This window comes from Pelodiscus sinensis, chromosome 3 (assembly GCF_049634645.1).
Source record: "Pelodiscus sinensis isolate JC-2024 chromosome 3, ASM4963464v1, whole genome shotgun sequence".
NCBI classification, from domain to species: domain Eukaryota; kingdom Metazoa; phylum Chordata; order Testudines; family Trionychidae; genus Pelodiscus; species Pelodiscus sinensis.
The window spans coordinates 107,104,735-107,126,837 of record NC_134713.1 but is presented as its reverse complement, the minus strand read 5'-3'; the positions used below and the strand labels follow the sequence as shown (position 1 = coordinate 107,126,837).

Sequence of the window (22,103 nt, the reverse complement as noted above, 5' to 3'; positions counted from 1 at the left end):
CTTCGGGGTAAGTCCCATCTTTCAATCTAAACTTTAGCTAGCACAGTAGGGCCCTTATCTGAAATGCAGACTCTAGGCATTACAATAATAGTTACAACAATATAACAATAATAATAATAAGGCATTTGCTGCATTAGCCTTATACCTCAGGGAATGGGAGTTCAAACCCTGACCCAGCCAGGTTGTCTCTTCTTAATCCCCATCTGTGCACATCATAAAAACATCCACACAACCTGGCACAATCTTAAAGAGTCTCGGAACCAAAACACCAGGGATGTTGTGGATGGGAATTAAAGGCGTGCTGACATAAGTGTGGAGAGAAACTTCCACACCAACTGCCCACATAATGCTTGACTCAAGCCAGTGCTGTTAGTCATCATGTCCCACTCATTCCCATGAACACTGAAGTCACTGAAAGACCCAAAGACCTTGTTTGCATACATATTTAGCCTAATTCAATTAATCTTTTAACACTTCCTCAAATGCTTCCACATCAAGTACATTTACCTTAGTGACAAACTAACTAAATAATAGAGAGTATACTCCTAACGATTAGTTGAGTAACTACTCAACTACTTGCTTTCTCCCATGAGGCAGAATGGGGGGGGGGGGGAGCCATCGCCGCAGTGGGGGGTGGGTGCTAACCCTTTTGCGGCTCTGCACTTGAACTGTTCAGTCCCAGCTCGTGCCACCCCCAGGACACTGCGGCTCTGCACTTCAAATGTAGTAAGAGCCTAGCAGGCTCTTACTACATTTAAAGTGGAGAGTTGCAGCAGTAGGCCTCCCCCCCCCCCCCCCCCCCATTATTGACTAATCAAGTAGTCAATGGAAATTCCATCCACTACTTAATTAATCAACCTATAGTTAACATCCCTATTCCTAACACTAATCACATAGTAAAAACATTTAAAAGGCCTTCTGTTTTTGTTAAAGCTTCTTGTTTTAAACAAGATCTTCTGTTGTTTTTTCAATTTTAGACTAGAATCCTGAGTAATTTACAGAAAGTTATAAGAGTCTGACAATCATAAACAGACTATGGTTGCACTGAGACCATGCTGGGATTTTTGCCAGAACAACAAACAAAGTAGGAGGGATGAAGTTAAATTCCCCTCTTTTAGACATCTGTGCTTTGCAGAAACATTTCAAGTTTTTATTTGATTTGGCTTACTATGCCTTCCCTATCAATGCAGAGATTAGCATGTGTATAAATATACATTAGACTTAGAGATTTTCCTTTAACAGCGTTCTCTCAGTCAGTATGTACTTACATCACAAAGTCAGACTCACCAGGCTTTTGCAGGGACCATGGTGAAATTAGAGAGATTCACACACTAGCCAAGGGGAAAAACTAATGTTTGTGACATCTCACTTGCAGTAGATATTACAACAGATGGACTAGAATAGCTTCCCTTATCACTCCACCACGCCCACTCTGCAGAAGTTTAGATCTGTTAGATCAGAATAAATGTACATTGTGTGGCCCCTCTTCCATCCTGACCCAAGACCTCCTCCAAGCCTAACTCCCCCAAGCACATAGTTCTGGATCCCCCACTATAAAAAGGATGTGAACGCATTGGAGAGGGTCCAGTGGAGGGCAACCAAAATGATTAGGGGGCTGGAGCACATGACCTATGAGGAGAGGCTGAGGGAGTTGGGTCTGTTTAGTCTGCAGAAGTGAAGAGTGAGGAGGGATTTGATAGCAGCCTTCAACTTCCTGAAGGGAGGATCCAAAGAGAATGGAGAAAGGCTGTTCTCAGTAGTGACAGATAGAACAAGGAGCAATGGTCTCAAGTTGTGGTGGGAGAAGTCCAGGTTGGATATTAGGAAAAACTATTTCACTAGGAGGGTAGTGAAGCACTGGAATGGATTATCTAGGGAAGTAGTGGCGTCTACATCCCTAGCAGTGTTTAAGTCTCGGCTTGACAAAGCCCTGGATGGGTTGATTTAGTTGGGATTGGTCCTGCCTAGAGCAGGAGGTTGGACTTGATGACCTTCTGAGGTCTCTTTCAGCTCTATGGTTCTATGATTTGTATCCCAAGTTGCAGAGACTCTGCTTGTGCTCCCAGGCAGTCCCATTGGTTCCTAACTGGATGAATTTCACAACTATATACTTAGGCTGGGATTTTCAAAGGTTAGCAAAATCCCATAGAAGAGGTCATTATTATTATTATTATTATTAATAATGTAACACCATAGTAATTCAAACGAATAAGCAGGATGCCATATCAATGGAAACTGCTTTTTAAAAAACATTTTAAATGAAAAACACATCCCATCTCAAATATATAAAAAGCTGCACTAAAAGAAAATTCCATCATCAAAAGTGAATGCTTCAGAGCCATCTAGTTTATATAATCAGGACAACACAAGAAAATCATGTCCTCACATTTTCTTGGTACTTATCTTTTATTCTGGGAAATAAAACATTCACCAGTGTGACAATGGGTATTTACATCCAGGAGATAACAATGCAGCTACCACCATGCAGAAATAAAAAGTTATTTCATGGCTGTTGTTGCCTTCAGGATGCATTTTACCACTCTGACTTCTCAAATGTTAATAATAGGACATTTTTAAAGTGTGAAACAAACCAAAATAACTTTTTGGGCATATCTAACAATAAGATTCTAATATGCATTTAAAATTAAAAAAAAAATCAAATAAAAGATTGTGTTCTCCCTGATGTCACACACAGTTAACAACAGGCCTTTTATTAAATAACTTGAAATTCAGCTAAGTGAATTCTTCCTGTCCGACATAACAAAAGTATCTTTTGTATATCTTTCCCAAAAATTTCAACAAACACTGAATTAAAAAAAATAGGTAAACTATTTCTGCTTATCTTCCAGTATTTCTCCATGAGACAGACTGTCACAGAAACACAGGCAGGAAGATAGATGGATATTTATAGATGGCTTAAATAAAAGACGTTTTCTTTTTAAAATCCTGTGTTGTCCCTCAAGAAATGTTAGAGATATGCATCTATTTAAATGCAATAATTGCACTGGATACATGTAGAGACACACAAGTTCATGGAGAGTTGGATTGAAATCAATGCACTCTACATATCTATATTAGGTACCTATATGGACCACACTGCCACATCTGAGCACCTCACAATCTTTTAATGTATGTATCTTCACCGTATTCCTGTGGAACAGAAGAGAACTATTATCTACTACAAGGCTACTCAACACGCAGCCTGCAGTACAGTTTGGATTTACGCAGATCTCAATACGCAGCCTAGAGCCGAAACAAAAATGTAGTCAATATAATGGTCTTCTGTTGATATGCTTTAGTAGTTAAATTCCTGGACAGTAATTGCTCATTATAAGTGCTGTCATATGGGTGGAAATCAGATAAATATTGCATTGTATTAATATCAGCAGAACAGACTTAAATTGAACCTGTGTGTTGTATAGTCTTGCCTTAATCTTTGTATTTATGCCCGTCAGTGTGAAAGAAGCTATTTGCATGTATATGCAACCACACTTAAGTTGCGGCCCTCGGCATGTGCTGTGAGTATCACTGTGATCCCCAGAGCTTCCAAAGTTGAGTAGCCTTGATCTACTAGGTACTGCTGTGGAACTAAAGTACAATGAGACTAAGGACAGGGTTACCAGGCATCCAGTTTTCAACCCGAATGCCCAGTTGAAAAGGGACCCTGGCAGCTCCAATCGGCTGTAAAAGTCTGGTCGGTTAGAAAGCGTGGTTAAGGAAGGCTCCCTGTCTGTCCTGGATCGCTTGAGTCCTGGAAGCTGACAGCATGTCCAGTTCCTAGATGAAGGGGCAGCCATGTGTGTGTGTCTGGAGGTTGAGGGGTGGGCAGGCACATGTTGCCTCTGCTCTGAGCACTGGCTCTGCAGCTCCCATTGGCTACGAACCACAGCTAACGGGAGCTGAGACGGTGGCACCTGCAGGCACGACAGCTTATATAGCCCTCTAACCCCTCCACTTAGGAGCCAGACATGCCAGTTGCTTCTGGGAGCTGCCTAAGGCAGGGGCAGGAAAAATACAGCCCATGGGCAGGACCTGGTCTGCAGGAGCCTCAGCCAGGCTCTCTGCCTGCTCCGCCCCTGTGCACCACTCAGAATGCTGTGACCAATCGGAGCTGCCTGTTTGCAGGATAGGCGGTGCACAAAATAGCCCTTTCCCTCTTGGCTCGCAGCATTCAGAGTGATACATGGTCCCCACAGCCAGTAGAGGGACATGGAAGACAGGGACCATGGTTGAGGAACTTGCTGGGCTGCTGGCTGGGAGCCGCCCAAATAAGCACTTCTCAGCCAGACCCTGCCTCTGGCACTCCAGTTCTTCCCCTCTTGCCCTATACTTCATTTCAGACCCTGCTCCCCCATCCTAGGTTACAACCACTTCCGAGAATCCACTCCCCCTTCTACAACCCTCCTTCAGATTACAACCCCCTTCCAGACCTTGTAACTCAATCTTCTACCCTTGGTCAAAACCCAGAGTCCTGCTCTTCCTCCTGTTCTCCTGCCCCAGGTCACAACCCCCTCTTGTACCCTGCACCCCTTTCTGCACTAGGGCGGTGAGTGACTAGTTAAGCACTTGACTACTCACTCCCCCCGCCCTCCTTGCGGCCTCTGTATCAGAGGCAGTGGGGGGAGGGGAAGGAGCCAGTGCTGGGTTAGCAGGCTTAAAAGCCAGTTCCCACAGCACCATCTCTGCAGTGCACTTGGGCGGGGGGGGGGGGGGGAAACAGAGGAGGCAGAGCTGCAGCGGTCCCAGAGCCAGCACGAGCCGTGACCGCTCAGCCCCAGCTCACGTCAGCTCCAAGAGCTACCCCACTGCAGCTCTGCATTTTAAAATGCTCTTATATTTAAACTGCAGAGCTGCAGCAGGAGTAGCTCCTGGACCTGGCACAAGCTGACTATTTGTGTAGTCGATACAAACTGTATTGATTACACGATTAGCCAGGTACCTGCTTCTTAACATCATTATTCTGCACCTCAGCCCCCTACCCCAGGTCACAACTCCCCCCCCACTCAAACACCCTCTCAGATCCCACACACCTTCTGGCACCCCAATCCTTTACTCCAAGCTCCCTTCTAATCTGCACCCAACCTCCATCACAGACCCACACCTCCTCCGTTAGTATCATGGGAGAGTGCATCCCTTGACCACTTAGCAAATTCTTGAAGTGCACCCCCATCAAAAATTATTGCCTACCCCATGCCTAATGTAAGGGCTACCTGGATGGAGCCTGAACTCCAAACCCCTCCCATACCTCTAGCCCAAGCTTGCACATCCCAACCCCTTGCCCTAACCCACTCCTGCACTCTGAACCTTCAGGCTCCAGCCCAGACCCTCTTCCTGCACTTTAAAACCCTCAACCCTGGGCTCGAGCCAGTCTCTGCACCCCCCCAGCTCCAACCAAGAACCCATGCCCTGAACCCTGCATGCCCCTGCCAGAACCTTCACTCCCTCTTACACACCACTCTGCTGCTCCTGTCCAGTTTAAGGTGGTGGAGAGTGAGTGATGGAGAAAGAGGAGATGGAATGCGTGAGAAAAGGGCCTCAGAGAATGAGCAAGGCAGAGGCAGGGACTCAGGAAAGGGATGTACAGTGTTGTGAGATTAGAAAGTTGACAACCATAGCTAAGGAAATGTCTATACACCATAGCAGCATAGTAAGCGGAGTGTAAATCTGTAGTGCTCTGGCATGCCACACATTAACTGTCCAAGTATACCCTGCAGCTGAACTTTAAAAATTCCCTAATATGCTTTGAATTGGATCTGTTTATTTAAATTTATTTAAAAATCTGTTTTTTAAAATAGTTATTTCCTACAATATTTTCAATCAGGATTTGCTTTCTGAAAATAGCCTGCTAGCTTTGCTAGGACTTTGCATCTGCGTAGGGAGTCTCAGCTTTCTCTTCTGTTTAAAAACTAGATCAAATGTGGATTTCATGCCTAAAAGAGCTAAATTATACATTAAAAAACAAGCCAATGAGTGACTTGGGAGCAATAACTGGTTTTGTAACTATTGTGGTGGTGTGACCACAAATCTTTAGAATTATATGAAATAATACAGAAAGTATGTGGATAAAACTAAAAACCCAACTAATTTGTTCTTGGGAGGAGCGTGAGATGACATATTTTCTAATAACTTATTACATTGCTCTACTCTGAACAACAAAGATGATTTTAAAAAGTCTACTGCTTTGACATCAGAAAGTAAGATCCTTTTATTATGACATACAAGTTCTAAATAGTATTATGTGAACATAAGAACGGCTGTACTGGGTCAGACCAAAGGTCCATCCAGCCCAGTATCCTGTCTGCTGACAGCGGCCAGCACCAGGTGCCCCAATGAGAGTGGACCGAAGACAATGATCAAGCGATTTGTCTCCTGCCATCCCTCTCCAGCCTCTGACAAACAGAGGCCAAGGACACCATTTTATCCCCTGGCTAATAGCCTTTTATGGACCTAACCTCCATGAAATTATCTAGCTTCTCTTTAAACTCTATTATAGTCCTAGCCTTCACAGCCTCCTCTGGCAAGGAGTTCCACAGGTTGACTACATGCTGTGTGAAGAAGAACTTTCTTTTATTAGTTTTAAACCTGCTACCCATTAATTTCATTTGGTGTCCTCTAGTTCTTCTATTTAGGGAACTAATAAATAACTTTTCTTTATCGGCCCTCTCCACACCACTCATGATTTTATATACCTCTATCATATCCCCCCTCAGTCTCCTCTTTTCTAAACTGAAAAGTCCCAGTCGCTTTAACCTCTCCTCATATGGGACCCGTTCCGAACCCCTAATCATTTTAGTTGCCCTTTTCTGAAAACTTTCCAAGGCCAAAATATCTTTTTTGAGGTGAGGAGACCACATCTGTACACAGTATTCAAGATGTGGGCGTACCATAGTTTTATACAGCGGCAGTAAGATGTTCTGGGTCTTATTTTCTATCCCTTTCCTAATAATTCCTAGCAGCCTATTTGACCGCCGCTGAACACTGTGTGGAAGTTTTCAGAGAACTGTCCACGATAACTCCAAGATCTCTTTCCTGATTTGTGATAATATTATGTGATAATACGTAGAACTTTTTGGGGATGTTATTTGATGTTATAAATCTGACTCAATTCCCACAAGGTTATTTTAATGACTTGAAACTTAGGCTTGTTGGACCCAAGCGCCTATACTAAAAGAAGATGAGCTGCATGGCATTAAACAAACTTAGTTTCATCATAATCCTTTGATGCTGATGTTGGAAGCATTTATGCATGTGAATGATTTTACAAATCTGAGTAGTCCTATTGAGTTTAATAGGTCTATTCTCACATTTGTACTGTTCTTTGCAGAAATGTTTGCTGAATGGACTCTTAGATGACTATTACACAAACTCTTCTTCAATATGTATCATCAAATAAATCTCTATGGTAATTTTTTTCATAAAAATCACCAAAGAATGGCCAACACTTACTGGCAGCTTAAAAAAAAAATCACATCTCTATCATAACCAAATTCTACCACTTCATGGATAAATGCTTGGTGAAGTTACTATCAAGAAATAGGATCTTTTAGTAAAATTAACTAATTAATTACATAATTTATTTTATAGTTTACCTGATGCCAGTTACACCGGTTTTACCCCAACGGACTTCAAAGAGCCACTGATTTCAATAGAGTTACATTGGCAACAGAGTGGCAATTCAGGCCAAATGTAAATAATCCTAAGTGTACTCCTGTGTAAACAATCCTAAGTTAAAAAAGTTACTTGGCATCTACTTTCTGCTTTTTACAACATGGGACTCATTTCATTATGTTCTTGTACATTTTTTATGAAAGTGTGTCCTTGTGGCTGACACACTCGCTGAGTTTTGAAGTCCCTTTCCACAGAGGAAGTTTTTATTTACTTGTCATTCTGCATAAAACTAAACTGGATAAAGCATAAGAAAATAAGTAGGGAACAATCCTGGAGCACAAGCAAATCTATAGGATAACATGACTGTTTTTTACCCTTCTAATTTGAGAAATATACAGTATACATTCTATAATACCACTAATTAAGCTATTAAGTTCACCAGCTGTTACATGCATAAACCCAAGCTCATAACTGTCAGGTACATGAAGGATGAACTGATACACATGCATACAATACATATACATTTATTTCATACCCTATTCTAAACACTAGTTATTTGCTACCACACCTTGTACTTATAGCCCATACACTTCTTTAAAGCAGCATACAATTTTAAACTGAACTTACCTGATAAAAAGTCAAGATAACAATTGACAATGGTTGTTCCTGGTCTTATCCAACTTACTGGAATCTCTTTAGGCTTGGTACTGCCTACAACCACCACATCTGCCTGATGAAGCTAAAAAATAAGTAACAATACTCTAAAATTAGAAATATGTCATGTAGTGTAGACTTAACATTCAGACTCAATTTATAGTTAAACTTCTCACAGTATCCACACATGGATGCAAAAAACCCAGACTACAGGCCTGATTCTTATATTACTGAAATTCAGGGTTAACTCCATTGAAATCAATACATACATTCTGATGTAAAGTCAGAAAAAAAAATCGGAATCAGGGCCTATAATATCACATGCAGATCATACCCTGAAAAAGCCCACTGTGGTTAAAAGAATTATCTGACAGGATATTTCAGAGGAACTTCTGTTTTATGGAAGAAACTAAATATTCAAAAGTACTCTCATTTGTTAAGCAACCACATCCATGAGTAATACAAGGAACTGTTCAAAGATGGATTTGTGAAAGTGGGGGAAAAAACACATACTCAAGACACATTAGTTGGAAGGCAACTTGAGAGCTCATCAGCTCTCTACATTCATCAATGCCTTCAAAAAATTCCAATTAAAACCTTACATTTACCAAAAGCAGCCTCTGATTTCATGGCTATGCTCTAATCACTCCTGCAGTTTCAGTGGAGTCACACAGCCTTACATGAACAGTCTACAGTGGATGTATTTGGGGCCAGTATTAAACTCTTATTACCATTTTAGAGAGCCATCTGAGAAGAAGAGCACTTCTCTTTACTTGCAGTGTTTAATCAGAGTGGTATTGCACAAACTGAACTGCAAAATAGGACAACTTTAGTATAGCTGTTAAGAAACATTGACTGACACAACAGGCAGCTTCCTTTCTAGAGTAATCAGGATCCCCAAGGCTTCCAGCTTAGTTTTGTTCTATCGCTGGCTAAAAATCATGTCACTGTATACTGTATTCCAGACAAATTATTTTTGCATTTCTAATATTACAATTATTTTAAAAGGTCTTAGGAGATCCCTTACATTTATAGACCATCTTTCACCCTGTAAGATCCTAAAACTCATAGCAACCTAAATTCACATTTTACCTACCACTAACTACACTAATCGCGCAGCCACTTAACAGTGCATAACACCACTAAACAAAGAGCTAAGACAGTAAGTGAAGATTACTACATTTCTCTAATTAAAAGAACATGACATTTAGGTGTATAAAATACATTTATTCAAAACAGAACACGCCAGGTCATCAGAACAAGATAACATCCATGCTTTGGAGAAATATCTTCTTTGATAAGCACAGGTAATATTTCTGTCTCATCCAGCCTCATTCCTTGATTAATACACAGCTACTAAATTTAAGAACAGTCTACAGAGTTAAGGATCAACACAATTTCCTATGTCTCCTAGGGATGTGAAAGGCTAACCTTAAAAGGTGAGGCTTACCGGTTCTGGTTTACCAGTAAGGGTTGGAGCAGCTTCCCATATGTCATAGGCAGGGAACTGCTCCAGCCCCACAGGGCCTACCGCAGTCAGACTGGCTGGCAGAGGGCAGCATCAGTCCTTTGGGGCTGGAGAGCCCTCTGTCCCATTCACCCCTCTTTTAACCAATTAAACAGGATTTTACATCCTTACTGACTCCCGGCATTTTCATTCGGAGGTCTCCCATCTACCTACTGACCCAGCATATTTTAGATTGAGTCCTGATGAACACTGGGACAGCCATAGGGCATCAGACCTATTGTTCTCCAGTCCAGCATCCTGTCTCAGGCAGTTGCTGGTAACAGAAATTCCACAGGAAGATATGAAAAGCCTCAGAATAGATATGGAATAATCGATCTCCAAATAAAGTTTCACCTAAGCCCTTGGAATTAACCCTGAAGTACAAGTTTTTACGTCCCTTCCAAAATCTTTCATCGTTAACTACTGGAACACTGGATAGTCTTGTAATTCAAACCAATGCCCAAAGCCTTTGGATCTTCCAAAATTAATTGGCTTCCTGTGGCAATTACTTCCATAGTAACATCCTATGGCAATTAGGGATGACAAATTTAGATTAATGGGCTAATTGAACAGTCAACTATTAGATTAGTAGATAAGGGCGCCTCCACCTTTGAAGTGTAGCAACAGCCGCAGCAAAGGTGAAAGAAAGCACTGGGGGAGCATGGGGCCAGCCAGGGACCCAAGCAGTCCCCCGCTGTCCTCATACTCCCCGCGGCGTTTCAAAGCAGCAGCACTACATGGAACCCAGGGTCAGTGGGGGAGTCCCCATCTGACCCTGGATTGCACGTGGTGTTTCAAAGTGGCAGTGCTGGATGGAGTCCAGGGTCTGGCCCTGACCTTCAGATGGTGCTGCCGCTTTGAAGTACACCGTCTCCCCCTGCCTATTTCTGATAGCGTCAGCAAGGGTGGGGGGAAACGACTAGTGTGTTGACTATCTGAGAAGTATTTATCGAATAGTCGACTAGTTGTTCACATCCCTAGTAGCAGTTACTTCCACAGTCTTGTCATTCATGGTGTGAGGGTATTTTATTTAATTTTGAATAAATAGGACTCTTCCCAGTTGCCGGGCAGATGGATGGGGAGAGAGCTCTATGTAGATAGCACATCCATTCCACTAACTGTGAAATGGCCTGTGGATATCTGCAGATATGCCTGGCTCTGTAGATCAATATTGTCATCAGTATTCCAGGTGATGGTGAACCGTTGTACTACAGAACTGAGAATGCACTGTTTTTTAAAAATACTTTTGATGTATTTTTGAACATGTTAAATAAACGTAAGTATGATTAACCTATATAAGTTGTGCAGAACTTATTTTAGTCCTATTTATTCAGGAGATAAAAGAAAATCAGAAATTAAAAACGATCAAGGGCACCAACACAATATATTAGCTTCTATTGTGTTTGGTTTTAATAATTCATTCTAATATGGAATTCTCTTATGAGGGAAAGGAAATGAATACCCTGGTCCCCAATCTTTGTGTGATATTGCTCAACACTGGAAGTCAGTCTCGCGTGTTAAATTTCATGCATACTTTAGCAGATGACTGCTTTATTTGGACAAGGGAGCAAGTTGCTTTCATCAGCTTGACCTTTGTTCTTATGTCAAACCATAATCAATAGCATACCTGATCTTCATTCTAGGATATTAAGATTCACCTAATTAGAGACATTTAGCTCATGTATGGCGACTGCTAGAATAGGTATTTATCAAGTTCAGTGTTGATTTAATCTGAGCTATTGTGCAATGGGAGCTGGTTCTTGGTTTTGTTTATATTATTCAGTTTCATTTTCTTAGCATTTCAATAATAAATGCAGTAAAATTTTAAGATGACTTCTCATGATCCCTCCCTTACTGGAACAGAAAACAACATGAATACTCTACATTACAAGTGAACAACATACTTTTGGGCTATTCAGTGGCTTTCTCCACATAAAATGTGAGTCTTAGCAATAAAACATCTACTTTACCAGATTCATAATCTTAACAATGTTGCAGTTATTTACTTACATTTTGGTTAGAAAGATTTTCAATGAGAAAAGCTTTACTTTGCATTGTGTAACATTACAAGATTTAATATGGGAATAAAATAAGTACCTATAACCATGGCTCAGTTAAGAATTGGGGTAAGTATTCCAAATTAGGGACTCAAATATTTCAAGAAAACTGAGGTACCATACAGGCCTTTTATACTACCATCTCTTCTGGGTACTGGTACTTTTTTGATCCCTAAGAAGGTAAAAGATTAACTGGTAAACATGCCCTTTTACCAGATAATCAGTTAGAAAGCCAGAGCAGCCCCTCATCTGCAACGTGTTGCAGAGGGCTTGACCTGGCCTGGAGGGAGAAGTCCCCACCTATAAAATGCAGCAATGGGCCCAGAAGAGCCCCTTACCAGCGGCATGCTGCAGCAGGCCTGGCCCAAGCAGCCTCTTCCCCTTTCCCCCTCAACACACACAGTGTACTGCAGCAGGCCCGGCCCGGCCCAGCCCAGCCGGAGCAACCAGCAGTGCGGCAGCCTGGCTGAAGCAGTCCCCCACTGCAATTAAGCAGTTAAACACTTAGTTCAACCGGTTAACTGCGTAACTGGGATTTTACATCCATACGACAAACTGATCTACACATATCACTGTATGCACATGAAACTCAATTAACACAGCTACATTCTTCCACAACAGTAAAGGTTAATACTGAAGCTGTTATAATTAAGGTACAATTCAAATATGTAGTGTCAACTAGTATATCCTATATGATGGGAATAAGGATTATACATTTGCATAGTGCTTAGCACTGAGGCCTCATATTAGTTGGGACCTCTACATGTGATCTCAAAAAATGATAATTCTCAAGAAGCTTCCTTCAATACATTTGATCAATTCTGTAATAATGCAACTTTAAGTTTGAAAAACTATTGACCTAAACAACTCTTCTCATCTCTATGCCTACAGATCATAACACTGCATAACTGTCTTAACAAGAGTAGCATAATATTTCTGTAGCCAATGTTAATAGCAGGTTGGACAGCCAAAATTGTACATAATTGTAAATATATCATAAAAACAGATAGAATTTTTATATACCTCATATGTAACCAACCGCTGTCCAGTGGGTGATTTATAACTGTATAAAACAACTGTATAAAACTTGTAAACTTATTTCCTTTCCCCATTTTTAAAAGAAAGAAAATGCAAAAAAAAAAATCTCATATTGTAAGTTTAATTATACTAAGAGAAAGACAATTTTTTTCCTTGCAAGGGTTTTAAAACTAATTCATAAAAGAAAACCAATAGTTGAAGCACACAAAATATTCAATGTCAATGCTACAGTGAAAATTTTTGTAATCAGTTTCCTATAAACTTACTTGATGGAATGATCAAGGAGAGTTAAAGAAGCTTACACAACCCCATCAGGCCATTTCACTTCACACAGGATGATTTTTCCCCCCCCAATAACCTATTTTTTCATTGCTTATAAAACACTCTGAAAAGGCTTAAAGAGGCATGCAGACAGTTAATCTCCTAAATTGATATTAATCAGACCTTCAAAATGGAAAAGATGTATTATCATCAAGTCTATCCCTCTGCAAGTGTATTATATAGTCCAGAGACAGAGGATGCATCAGATGCATAACAGATGCAATTCTTCATTTTAGCCAAAAGGATGAGAAGATATTGAAAAATGGTAACATACAGTCATTGTACAGCCAAATATACATTAGAAAATGGGTAAAATAACACTGTTACCAGACTACACCGGAAAGAATGACAAACATCAACTGAAATAATCCTTAATATAATACACACTATTTTAAGGACAGTCAAAGATCTTCACAGGCTGATTCTCAAGTGAATCTTGCACTCTCACTGGCAAATCTCCTCATTCGGGAAGACATGTTCCAATAAATACTTTGAAACCTTACCTCAGAACAAAAATTCAACCCTCTCCAATAAGATTTAAGTAGAAGCAGATTAAGTACTACCACCCATTCCCAAGGCAAAAGACAAAATGTTAAAACAACAGTAACAATGCAGATAGGGTAAGCCAAATGTTTAACGGTAATGATATGGAGTAACTGTATATTCCAGATAATTGAAAACCTATTTTGCTCTAAGGGTTGCATAAATATTTAATTTCCGTAATTTTTACAATATCCATTTTTAAATCATATGATCAAAGACAAAAAATAAATCATTTAAAACAAACATAAATGGGCATAATGAAGATGGATTTTCTAGCTCTGATGTAGGACTATTTAGTACAGAGGAAAAAGAGAAATGGATACTGAATTCCCTGCAGCCACGTTTAGTGTAAAGAAATATACAAAATATGATTTGAACAGAAAAAAAGAGTGATCATTTAAAACGCTGTGGCCACTGCAGGTGTCATGGTTTAAATTTTATCTGAACTTCACTGATTTAGTAAATTTTCCTATTTTTTCACCCATACATACCTCTTTACCTTCTTCCTGTCACACCTACACCAGCAATAGGCAACTTAAGGCTAGTAAGTAGGTCATATGAGTGGCCCTCCTCCATCTTAGTGGTCTGCAAGTTTGACAAAAACAAGATGATCTCCTGCAATAGGGTAGTTTTGCTAACTGTGTTTCGTACCTAGAATTTGCAGGGTATGCCAATTGAACCATTGCAGCACTTTGACTGAATGCAGACGGCATGCGTAGATTTTACAATCAATGTGGGGGGAAACAGCATGAACCTCACTTCACGTGCCCTTGCTTTATGTGCATATCACTCTGGTAATAATGACAGAGTAAAACCTATGCAGATGGAACCAGTGGAATCGGACAACCCTGTGTGTGGTCAACAGCAAATAAAATGTCTTATAGGCCACACACAGAAACCCAATGGGCTATATGTGGCTGATGGGGCCATAGGTTGTCCACCATTGACCTACACAATGAACATGTATTATTTTTGACAAATGGCATTACTCTGATTTTTTGGGGAGGGGAAAGAAAGATATTCAAACACATGCCTGCTGGAGAGAGGGAAGGCATTTTCAAAGATTTCACAGAACATTAAAAACCAGTGTTCCCCACTTTAAAATCATTAGGATCTGTAGCATATGTGTTTAACAACTGAATTGACTAATTAAAGTGTTCAATAATAACATAGACATCATTCTTATTCATCAAAAGGGGATCAAAATAAGCCACGATAATAGGGGACGATGTTATTATCACTAAGGCTACATCGTCACTGTTAGTTCCTCTGGCAGAAAATATGCTAATGAGAGACTCATTAGCATAAGTCATGATCTCATTAGCATATTTTCTACCATTTCTTTTTGAGCAAGGGGTTTTTGCACAAAAAGAAGCAGTGTGGACTTTTTTGTGTGTGCAAAAACCCTGTTTTGCGTAAGATCCTTATGCTGTACTTCCAGGTCCTACCAGCATGTAGAGCAGGGACCAGAGCTCAGATTGCTACATTTGCTCCTCCTAGCTTCTACTGTCCTTAGTCTTTCGCTTTTGGAATATCTGATTTTTTAACATGCAAGAAACAGCAATAATCAAATAAACATTTTAATGTCTTAAACATACAGGCTGTGTCTACACTGGCATGAATTTCCGGAACTGCTTAAAATGGAATACTATTCCGTTTTCAGTTTTTCCGGAAAAGGAGCGTCTACATTGGCAGGCTGCTTTTCCGGAAAAGCCCTTTTTCCGGAAAAGCGTCGGCGGCCAATGTAGACGCGCTTTTCCGGAAAAGAGCCCCAATCGCTATTTTCACGATCGGGGCTTTTTTCCGGAAAAGACTATTGGGCTGTCTACCCTGGCCCTTTTCCGGATCAGTGTTCCGGAATAAGGACTTATGCCCGAGCGGGAGCAGAATAATTTTTCCGGAATAGCGGCTGTTTTTGTAAAGTAGAGCGTCGTTGCTTTTCCGGAAATTCAAGGGCCAGTGTAGACAGCTAGCAGCTTATTCCGGAAAAGCGGCTGATTTTCCGGAATAAGTGGCTCAGTGTAGACACAGCCACACAGTAGAAGAGTAATCTAACAAAGTAATATCACTAGAATTTCCTCTATATTTGTATCTGCTGTGTTCTAGACAGCTGTTCCATTTATGTGTCATGCTTTTTTATGTTTGCCTGGTTCAGACACCAGAGAGTCCCACCCAGTTTACAAACCCTGATTCTTGTGAGATTTGAAAGGGCTGTCCACAGCTGGCTCCACAAAAGACAGATAAATAGGTGGAGACTCCAGAATGAGTTTCAGCAAAGATAACAGGCCTGTTTGTAAGCCAAAGAGAGGGAAAGAGGTACCCTAATCAAACCTGCATTTGGCTGAAAATGTGAAAGTGAGTTCACATGGGGTTTTCCCATCTTTTATTATTTGGAAACAAAGTGGGACTGTGTCTAGGCTTCTTCACAATAAACATGAATGCAAGGCAAAGACTTTTAAATTAGTCAGAGGATGGGCCATGTTCAGAAATAATTGAAGGAAAGGTCTCAGTAAATTTTCTCATGAATGCAAAGAGTTCTTCATGTTTTGGCAAGATAAGCATTTGTATTTTTCATCAGAAAATACAACAGTTTTCCATCAACTGGATAACCTAATCTTGGCCAAAAGTTAATAAGCTATACAGCAATAAAATGTTGTATTTTTCTCTTTATGAACAGTGGAACAGAATATTGACTTTTAAAATAACAAAATTTAGCTTTTTTTTTTACAATTGTGTGAATAAGTCTTTGTAAGCCAAATTCACTCTGAAGGGACAGTATCTGCAACAGCTTTCTATATAAATATCAACAGAAGGATAACTAACTGGTGATTTTAATTGTATCTAAAGCCTTAAACATTTATTGATTTCCCATTTTACACATAAAGTAAGTGGAAACTGATCCTCTTTACAACAGTTGCACATATTTATTCTAGAATTATCAGAAATATTAGAATTGTAATTTATAACCATTTGAAAATACAGGGGTTTTTAACAATGGAGTCATAATTCATCTGTGAGAGGACCATTATTTTTAGAATAGTTAAAAATCAAGTTGACTCACATTCTAATGCAGAAACATAGAAACTTGTTCAATGCACCAAAATCAAAAGAAATAAACAGGAGCAGAATAAAAGATTACATTTTTTACATCTCTCTCTATATATACACACATATAAAAACAATTTCCTGTGGGATGACAGAGTGATATCATCATGTCATTCTGCATCCCGCCTGCCTCCCTCTTCCAGTGCTCAGGAGCCAGGGCTTTCCTCTGGGCCTAGCGAGGCCTCGGTCCAGCCCCCTCTCTTCAGGTAGCTGGGGGGAGAGAGCTGAGTCTGGGCAGGGGCAGGCGAAGGGGGGGAGAGGGAGGAAGGGAGCAGGCCAGGGCTGCCACGCCTCTGCCTGGCCTTCCCGAGCAGTGGGGGAGGGAAAGCCAGGGCTGCCTATCTCAGGGGGGGAAAGAGGGCAGGGTTGGTGACTGTAGCGCAGCCCCCTAGTCACCTTTAATTAAAAAAAAAAAGTCAAGCACGTTAAAAGTGTCCCTTTATTTATGGTATGTTATTAGGGGCAGGGAAAGATTCAATTTACCAAAACATTAAAATAAATCTAAAATGCAGCTGGTAAGTCTAGCTTAGGGCCATGCCAGTCTTTAATATATTCTATTTTAAGAAACCTATTTAAAAGGGACTGGTTATCAGGGTATCTAGAACATGAGTTATCAATTGTGACACAATTGTTACATGTTTCAAGTACTTTCTTCTTACTGTGCCCTGGTTAATTCTTATAAATAAGCACTTTATTGCCATTTATGAGCCTTCTGCTTTCACAGTACAATTGGAATGTAAACTTTATTAGATTGCTTATTTTGCTGGGGATGCAGGATAATAATTTCAATAATCAGAAGGACAATATGAAAGTTAGTATCTAGAAGCAGACAATGTAATTGGGATTAATCAGCTAACTGCTATTTGTTCCTTTAGAAATCTTCTGCATAATGCTTAAGGTAACAAAATCAACATTTAGGTATTTACATGCGAATGAGAAATATACACTGAAATTAACCAACCAGCTTAAAGTAAACCCCAATTTCACAAATTTTTCAAAATGTTCCTGTAACAGAACCTGTCTGAAACAAAAAGAGACAATACTTAAAGTAATAGAGGTACTAGGCTTGATCTAAAGCCCATTAAAATCCAGGGAAATTTTTCAATTTCTTTGGCTCAGGCACCAATAAATTAATTATCTATTAGTAAATAAAAGCAAATGAGGAAAAGTTACTAGTATACCTTTCTCTTTAAATGCTAAAGTAACAAAGCTACATCTTGAGTTACATGTGTAAATAATACCTAGCTCATGTAACAATTTATATCAAAAAATGGTAAACCTGAGATTTGTTTCAATGAAAATGGACACATTAACTTAATCTGAAAAAAACCTGATCTATAAAATAAAATACTTAGCGCAGCCATCACTACATTAGTTTAAAGTAGTTTGCCTTGCCGTGGTACATACACAAAGCAAACCTGTCTGCTCTAGGACAGCAAATCTCCATAATACATTCAACTGTAGATATAAGTATACAGAAGTCAAGAAATTTGAAGTACGATTGTGTATTTATTTTTTGCCTTTCTCTTCATTTCAAACTTTGATGAATATTTATGACATACCTCATCAATAAGCAAAATGCATTTTACCAAATTTTCACAAAGCATGTCAGACCTTTCAACTTGCAGAGAAAAGAGGTACTGTCAAGTCACAATCCTCCAGTATAACCACAGTTCGTGTAACATGACACTATAAATATGGGGTCATTAATGCTTATTAATGGCGAGCAAGAAACCCTATGTTTAACTCCTGATGTCTGGGTTCGCTTGAGACACGAGAAAAGTGAAAATCTTTAGATATGCAATAAGCTAGAGAACAAGTGCTAAGCAATAAAGCTTACACAACTACAAGAGAAAGTTTTTTTAGAACTCAGAGGGTTACTGATCGAGTGCCATGGGAGTCTAGGCTTGCCGCTGAGATAAATGAAGGCAAGTTTCTCCAGAACCCCCCTGATCATAACTTCAGACACACTACTGGCTGAACCTCCTAAACCTGAAACTCTCTGATCCAGCAACATATGTGGTCCAACAAAACCAGAACCAGATCTGGATGTTACCAGAACAGAGAGCCCTGGCACCTGGAAATGTGAGCCAGCCGGGAACGCAGTCGCAGGGGAGGACAGCGGGCTGGGGACCAGTGGCAAAGGACCAGTCAGGTCCCAAGCAAATTCCCTTATTTGGGACCAGTCAGGTGCCAAGGGTGCCAGAACAGGGAAGTCCAACCTGTAAAAACTCCTTTGGGCACAAAAGTTAAAATGAACTGAGAAGACAATGTAAAACCTCTCATCTTGCCTCAGCCTTTAATTCTGTTTCCCAATAGGGATGTAAGCGACTAGTTGACTACCCAATAAGCATATGGGGTCACTTGCCCACCCCTTGCTGCCTCTATCAGAGAGAAGCAGCAAAGGGGAAAGGAGCAGGAGCTAGTGCTGCGGGGGAGCCAGCTTAAAAACCGGTTCCCCCAGCACCATCTCTGTGCAGGGGAGGGGGCAGAGGTGCAGCAGGGAACTGGCGGCACTTCTGCCTTAGAAATGTAGCAAGAGTCAGCAGGGCTCTTGCTACATTTCAAAGATGGAGATGCCCTTATCAACTATTCGAATAGTCGATGCAAATTGCATCAACTGTTCGATTAATTGATTAATCTAAAGTTAACATCCTTATTTCCCAACAGTGGGACAGGTAAATCACAGGAAATGCCAGAAAGCTAAGCATTGTTACAGGCTAACAGCCACAGCCAGAGATCAAATGTGAAATAGCAGCTGTGAAATTGTCAAGAATGTCAGTTTCACTGCTGATAGGCTGCCTGCTGTGAAACTGAGCCCAAACCCATTCAAGTTGGCAGAACCAGCTGTAAGCCCCAAGTGGCTATTCATTACCCCACCTCCATTGGTGCAGCGATTCCTTGTAAGGACACAAACAACTGGCAGAAGGAGAGTATTATGGATACCAATAACTGATGTAATAACTGTGGTGGCTGCAGGTCAACCTACCTTAAGTCAACCTAATTTTGTACTTTAGGCAACCCCTTACCATAATTAGTAATGACATCACCACATATGTATAAAATGTCCCCCTCTAGTACATGGTCATAAATCATCAAGATAAAACACGATTAAAGAATGAAACTGAAAAAACAGATTTTAATTTAAACCATGGAAACTTCTCTCCACAGATGAAAGAACTGTACGCTTTTAAAAATGTTCTCTAGCTCTTAAAACACAAAAATGACATAGCCCTAACAGTGATATCATCAGCTATAAAACCACTATTTGACAAAGGAAAAATTTCTACATCACACCGGCTCAACTAAAATACATAGTGTATTTTCCTTCTTTCACTCTAGTTTTGAATCCAAAACAAATACTCTGCATTAAATTTTTGAATTGGCTGCCACCTTGTGGTATTCTATATGAAACATCAGTTTAGGAATATTCACTATAAATTGCTCAATGCATGTAAAAATTAAAAACAAGGCAGTTGGAGAAGGTATTTTTCTCTAGCAGTTATTTTTTGCAAAACAGGAGAATCTTGAGACCCTAGAATTGTCCCATTTGCTAACAATTTTGTAAAAAAGAATTAAACATTTACTAGTTTCAAAGGAATGTTTCGTAACAAGTCCTGCATACTCTTTGGCTACATCTACAATGCAGGCTTCTTGCCCAAGAACTGTTTATTCATCGTGGGGAGAGGAATAACTCTTACACAAGCAGCCCTCTTTCCCAACGCTTTACTGTAAATTTACTTGCGCAAGAGCACATGTGCAGTGTAGACGCTCCGCAAATTTTTGCACAAGAACAGCTAGGAGTGTAGACGTAGCCTAAGGGTTTAATTAATCCTTTTCTACTGTCCCTCAGTACTAGAAAGAGTTCAGATCCACGCTGTCCTAGAAAAGGAAGCATACACGAATGTCTTTAGGTCATAAAATATGTAACAGTATCCTCGTGCAAATGGTTCTATTGCTTTGCTGGAGAGAAACAGGTGCCCCTAGCACTGAGGAAAAGGGTTGGCTGAAATGCACGAGTGAACAAAACTTGTTTTAAATTGTGTGTGTGTGTGTGTTTGAATACTAGCATACACATCCTAAAACATTTCATGAGTGGTTCCACACATTACATTCTGAAACAAGGCTCTTAATGTCTCACAGAGCTACAGCTTTTCAATGAGCAAGGGAAGGAAAATTATCTCAACGTCGTAACAGCCCCAGCAATGGAACAATGAGCTTGCTCATGAGTTATATAGCTTGATATTTGTTCTACCATCCACCACAACAGTACTAAAGCACCTTCCATACAAAACAGATTGACAGAGAGGTCCCTTCTGAACTTCACAGAGAATTTGGCTGTTTCCCTTTTGGGGTTATACTTAGCTCTATTTGGGACAGTTTCATATCTCTCTTCTTTAAGTGTATTAGGCACCCAGCTTCCTTCTGCTATGATCTCCTCTGCTCCAATCATTATCAGCAGGCCCCTCCTCAAACCTTTCCTTCAATCAGGTAAGTCAAATTATGAGAGAAATCCAAGTTCAAAGTATGGGCAAATTGATCTTTTTCCTCATTACTAATAATCAAAAGGCCCACAGGCTCAACTGGGCTGGAGCAGCCCCCACCCTTGGCACTGTTCAGCAGGCCCTGCCCTGCCCAGCCCAAGGAGCCCCCACCCATAGCACAGTGCAGCCGGCTTGGCTCGAACAGGCCTGGAGCAGCTTGTAGCACAGCAGCCTGCATTCTGCTCCCAGCGGGGCGCCGCTCCAGCCTGAATAGGCCCACCGCACCATGCCACAGGCTGGGAGGTACTACAGCCCAGGCGGGCTGGATTAATCCCCCCACCACGGGATCACAGTTAACTGGTTAAGCATTCCATTAACTTTTTAACCAGGATCCCTACCCCAAACCAAGTCTAAAGCATAAAAATCTTATGACTTGTAATAATGGGGACTAGTTAAAATATTCCCTGCCACTACTAGTGACAGAGGGTCTCTCTTAACACTTTGATGGAACCCAGGCCTTCCTAAATTATCTGCTTTTTCCCCCTAAATTGTCAGAATTATCCTACAATGTCATAAAATTTTAAAAAGACTTCAGAGTTTCCAAGTGGCATCCTATCATTTGGCTTAAGGAGATATTTACCTTGCTCTGAAGTTGCTGTGTTTTCCACTGGCAGCTCATAGTCATGGCACCTTTTCTCTGAAGGAGGCACAGCAAAGAGGCTTCCAGTGGCCCACAAGCTCCTACCAGTAACACCTTCTTTCCATCTATAGTTTTAACTGCTCGAC

The 22,103-nt window shown here is 40.6% G+C and overlaps 1 protein-coding gene across 1 annotated transcript in view; it reads right to left on the bottom strand.

Annotated features, from left to right (window-relative positions):
- The window catches only part of MTHFD1L (methylenetetrahydrofolate dehydrogenase (NADP+ dependent) 1 like), a 246,840-nt gene that overhangs the window by 211,253 nt on the left and 13,484 nt on the right, over positions 1-22,103 (bottom strand). Inside the window, exons 7-8 of the mRNA XM_075924433.1 lie at positions 21,958-22,094; positions 8,236-8,347 (exon numbers count right to left, since the gene is read on the bottom strand). Of these exons, the coding sequence (XP_075780548.1) occupies positions 8,236-8,347; positions 21,958-22,094 (249 nt within the window). The remainder of the gene's footprint in view (positions 1-8,235; positions 8,348-21,957; positions 22,095-22,103) is intronic.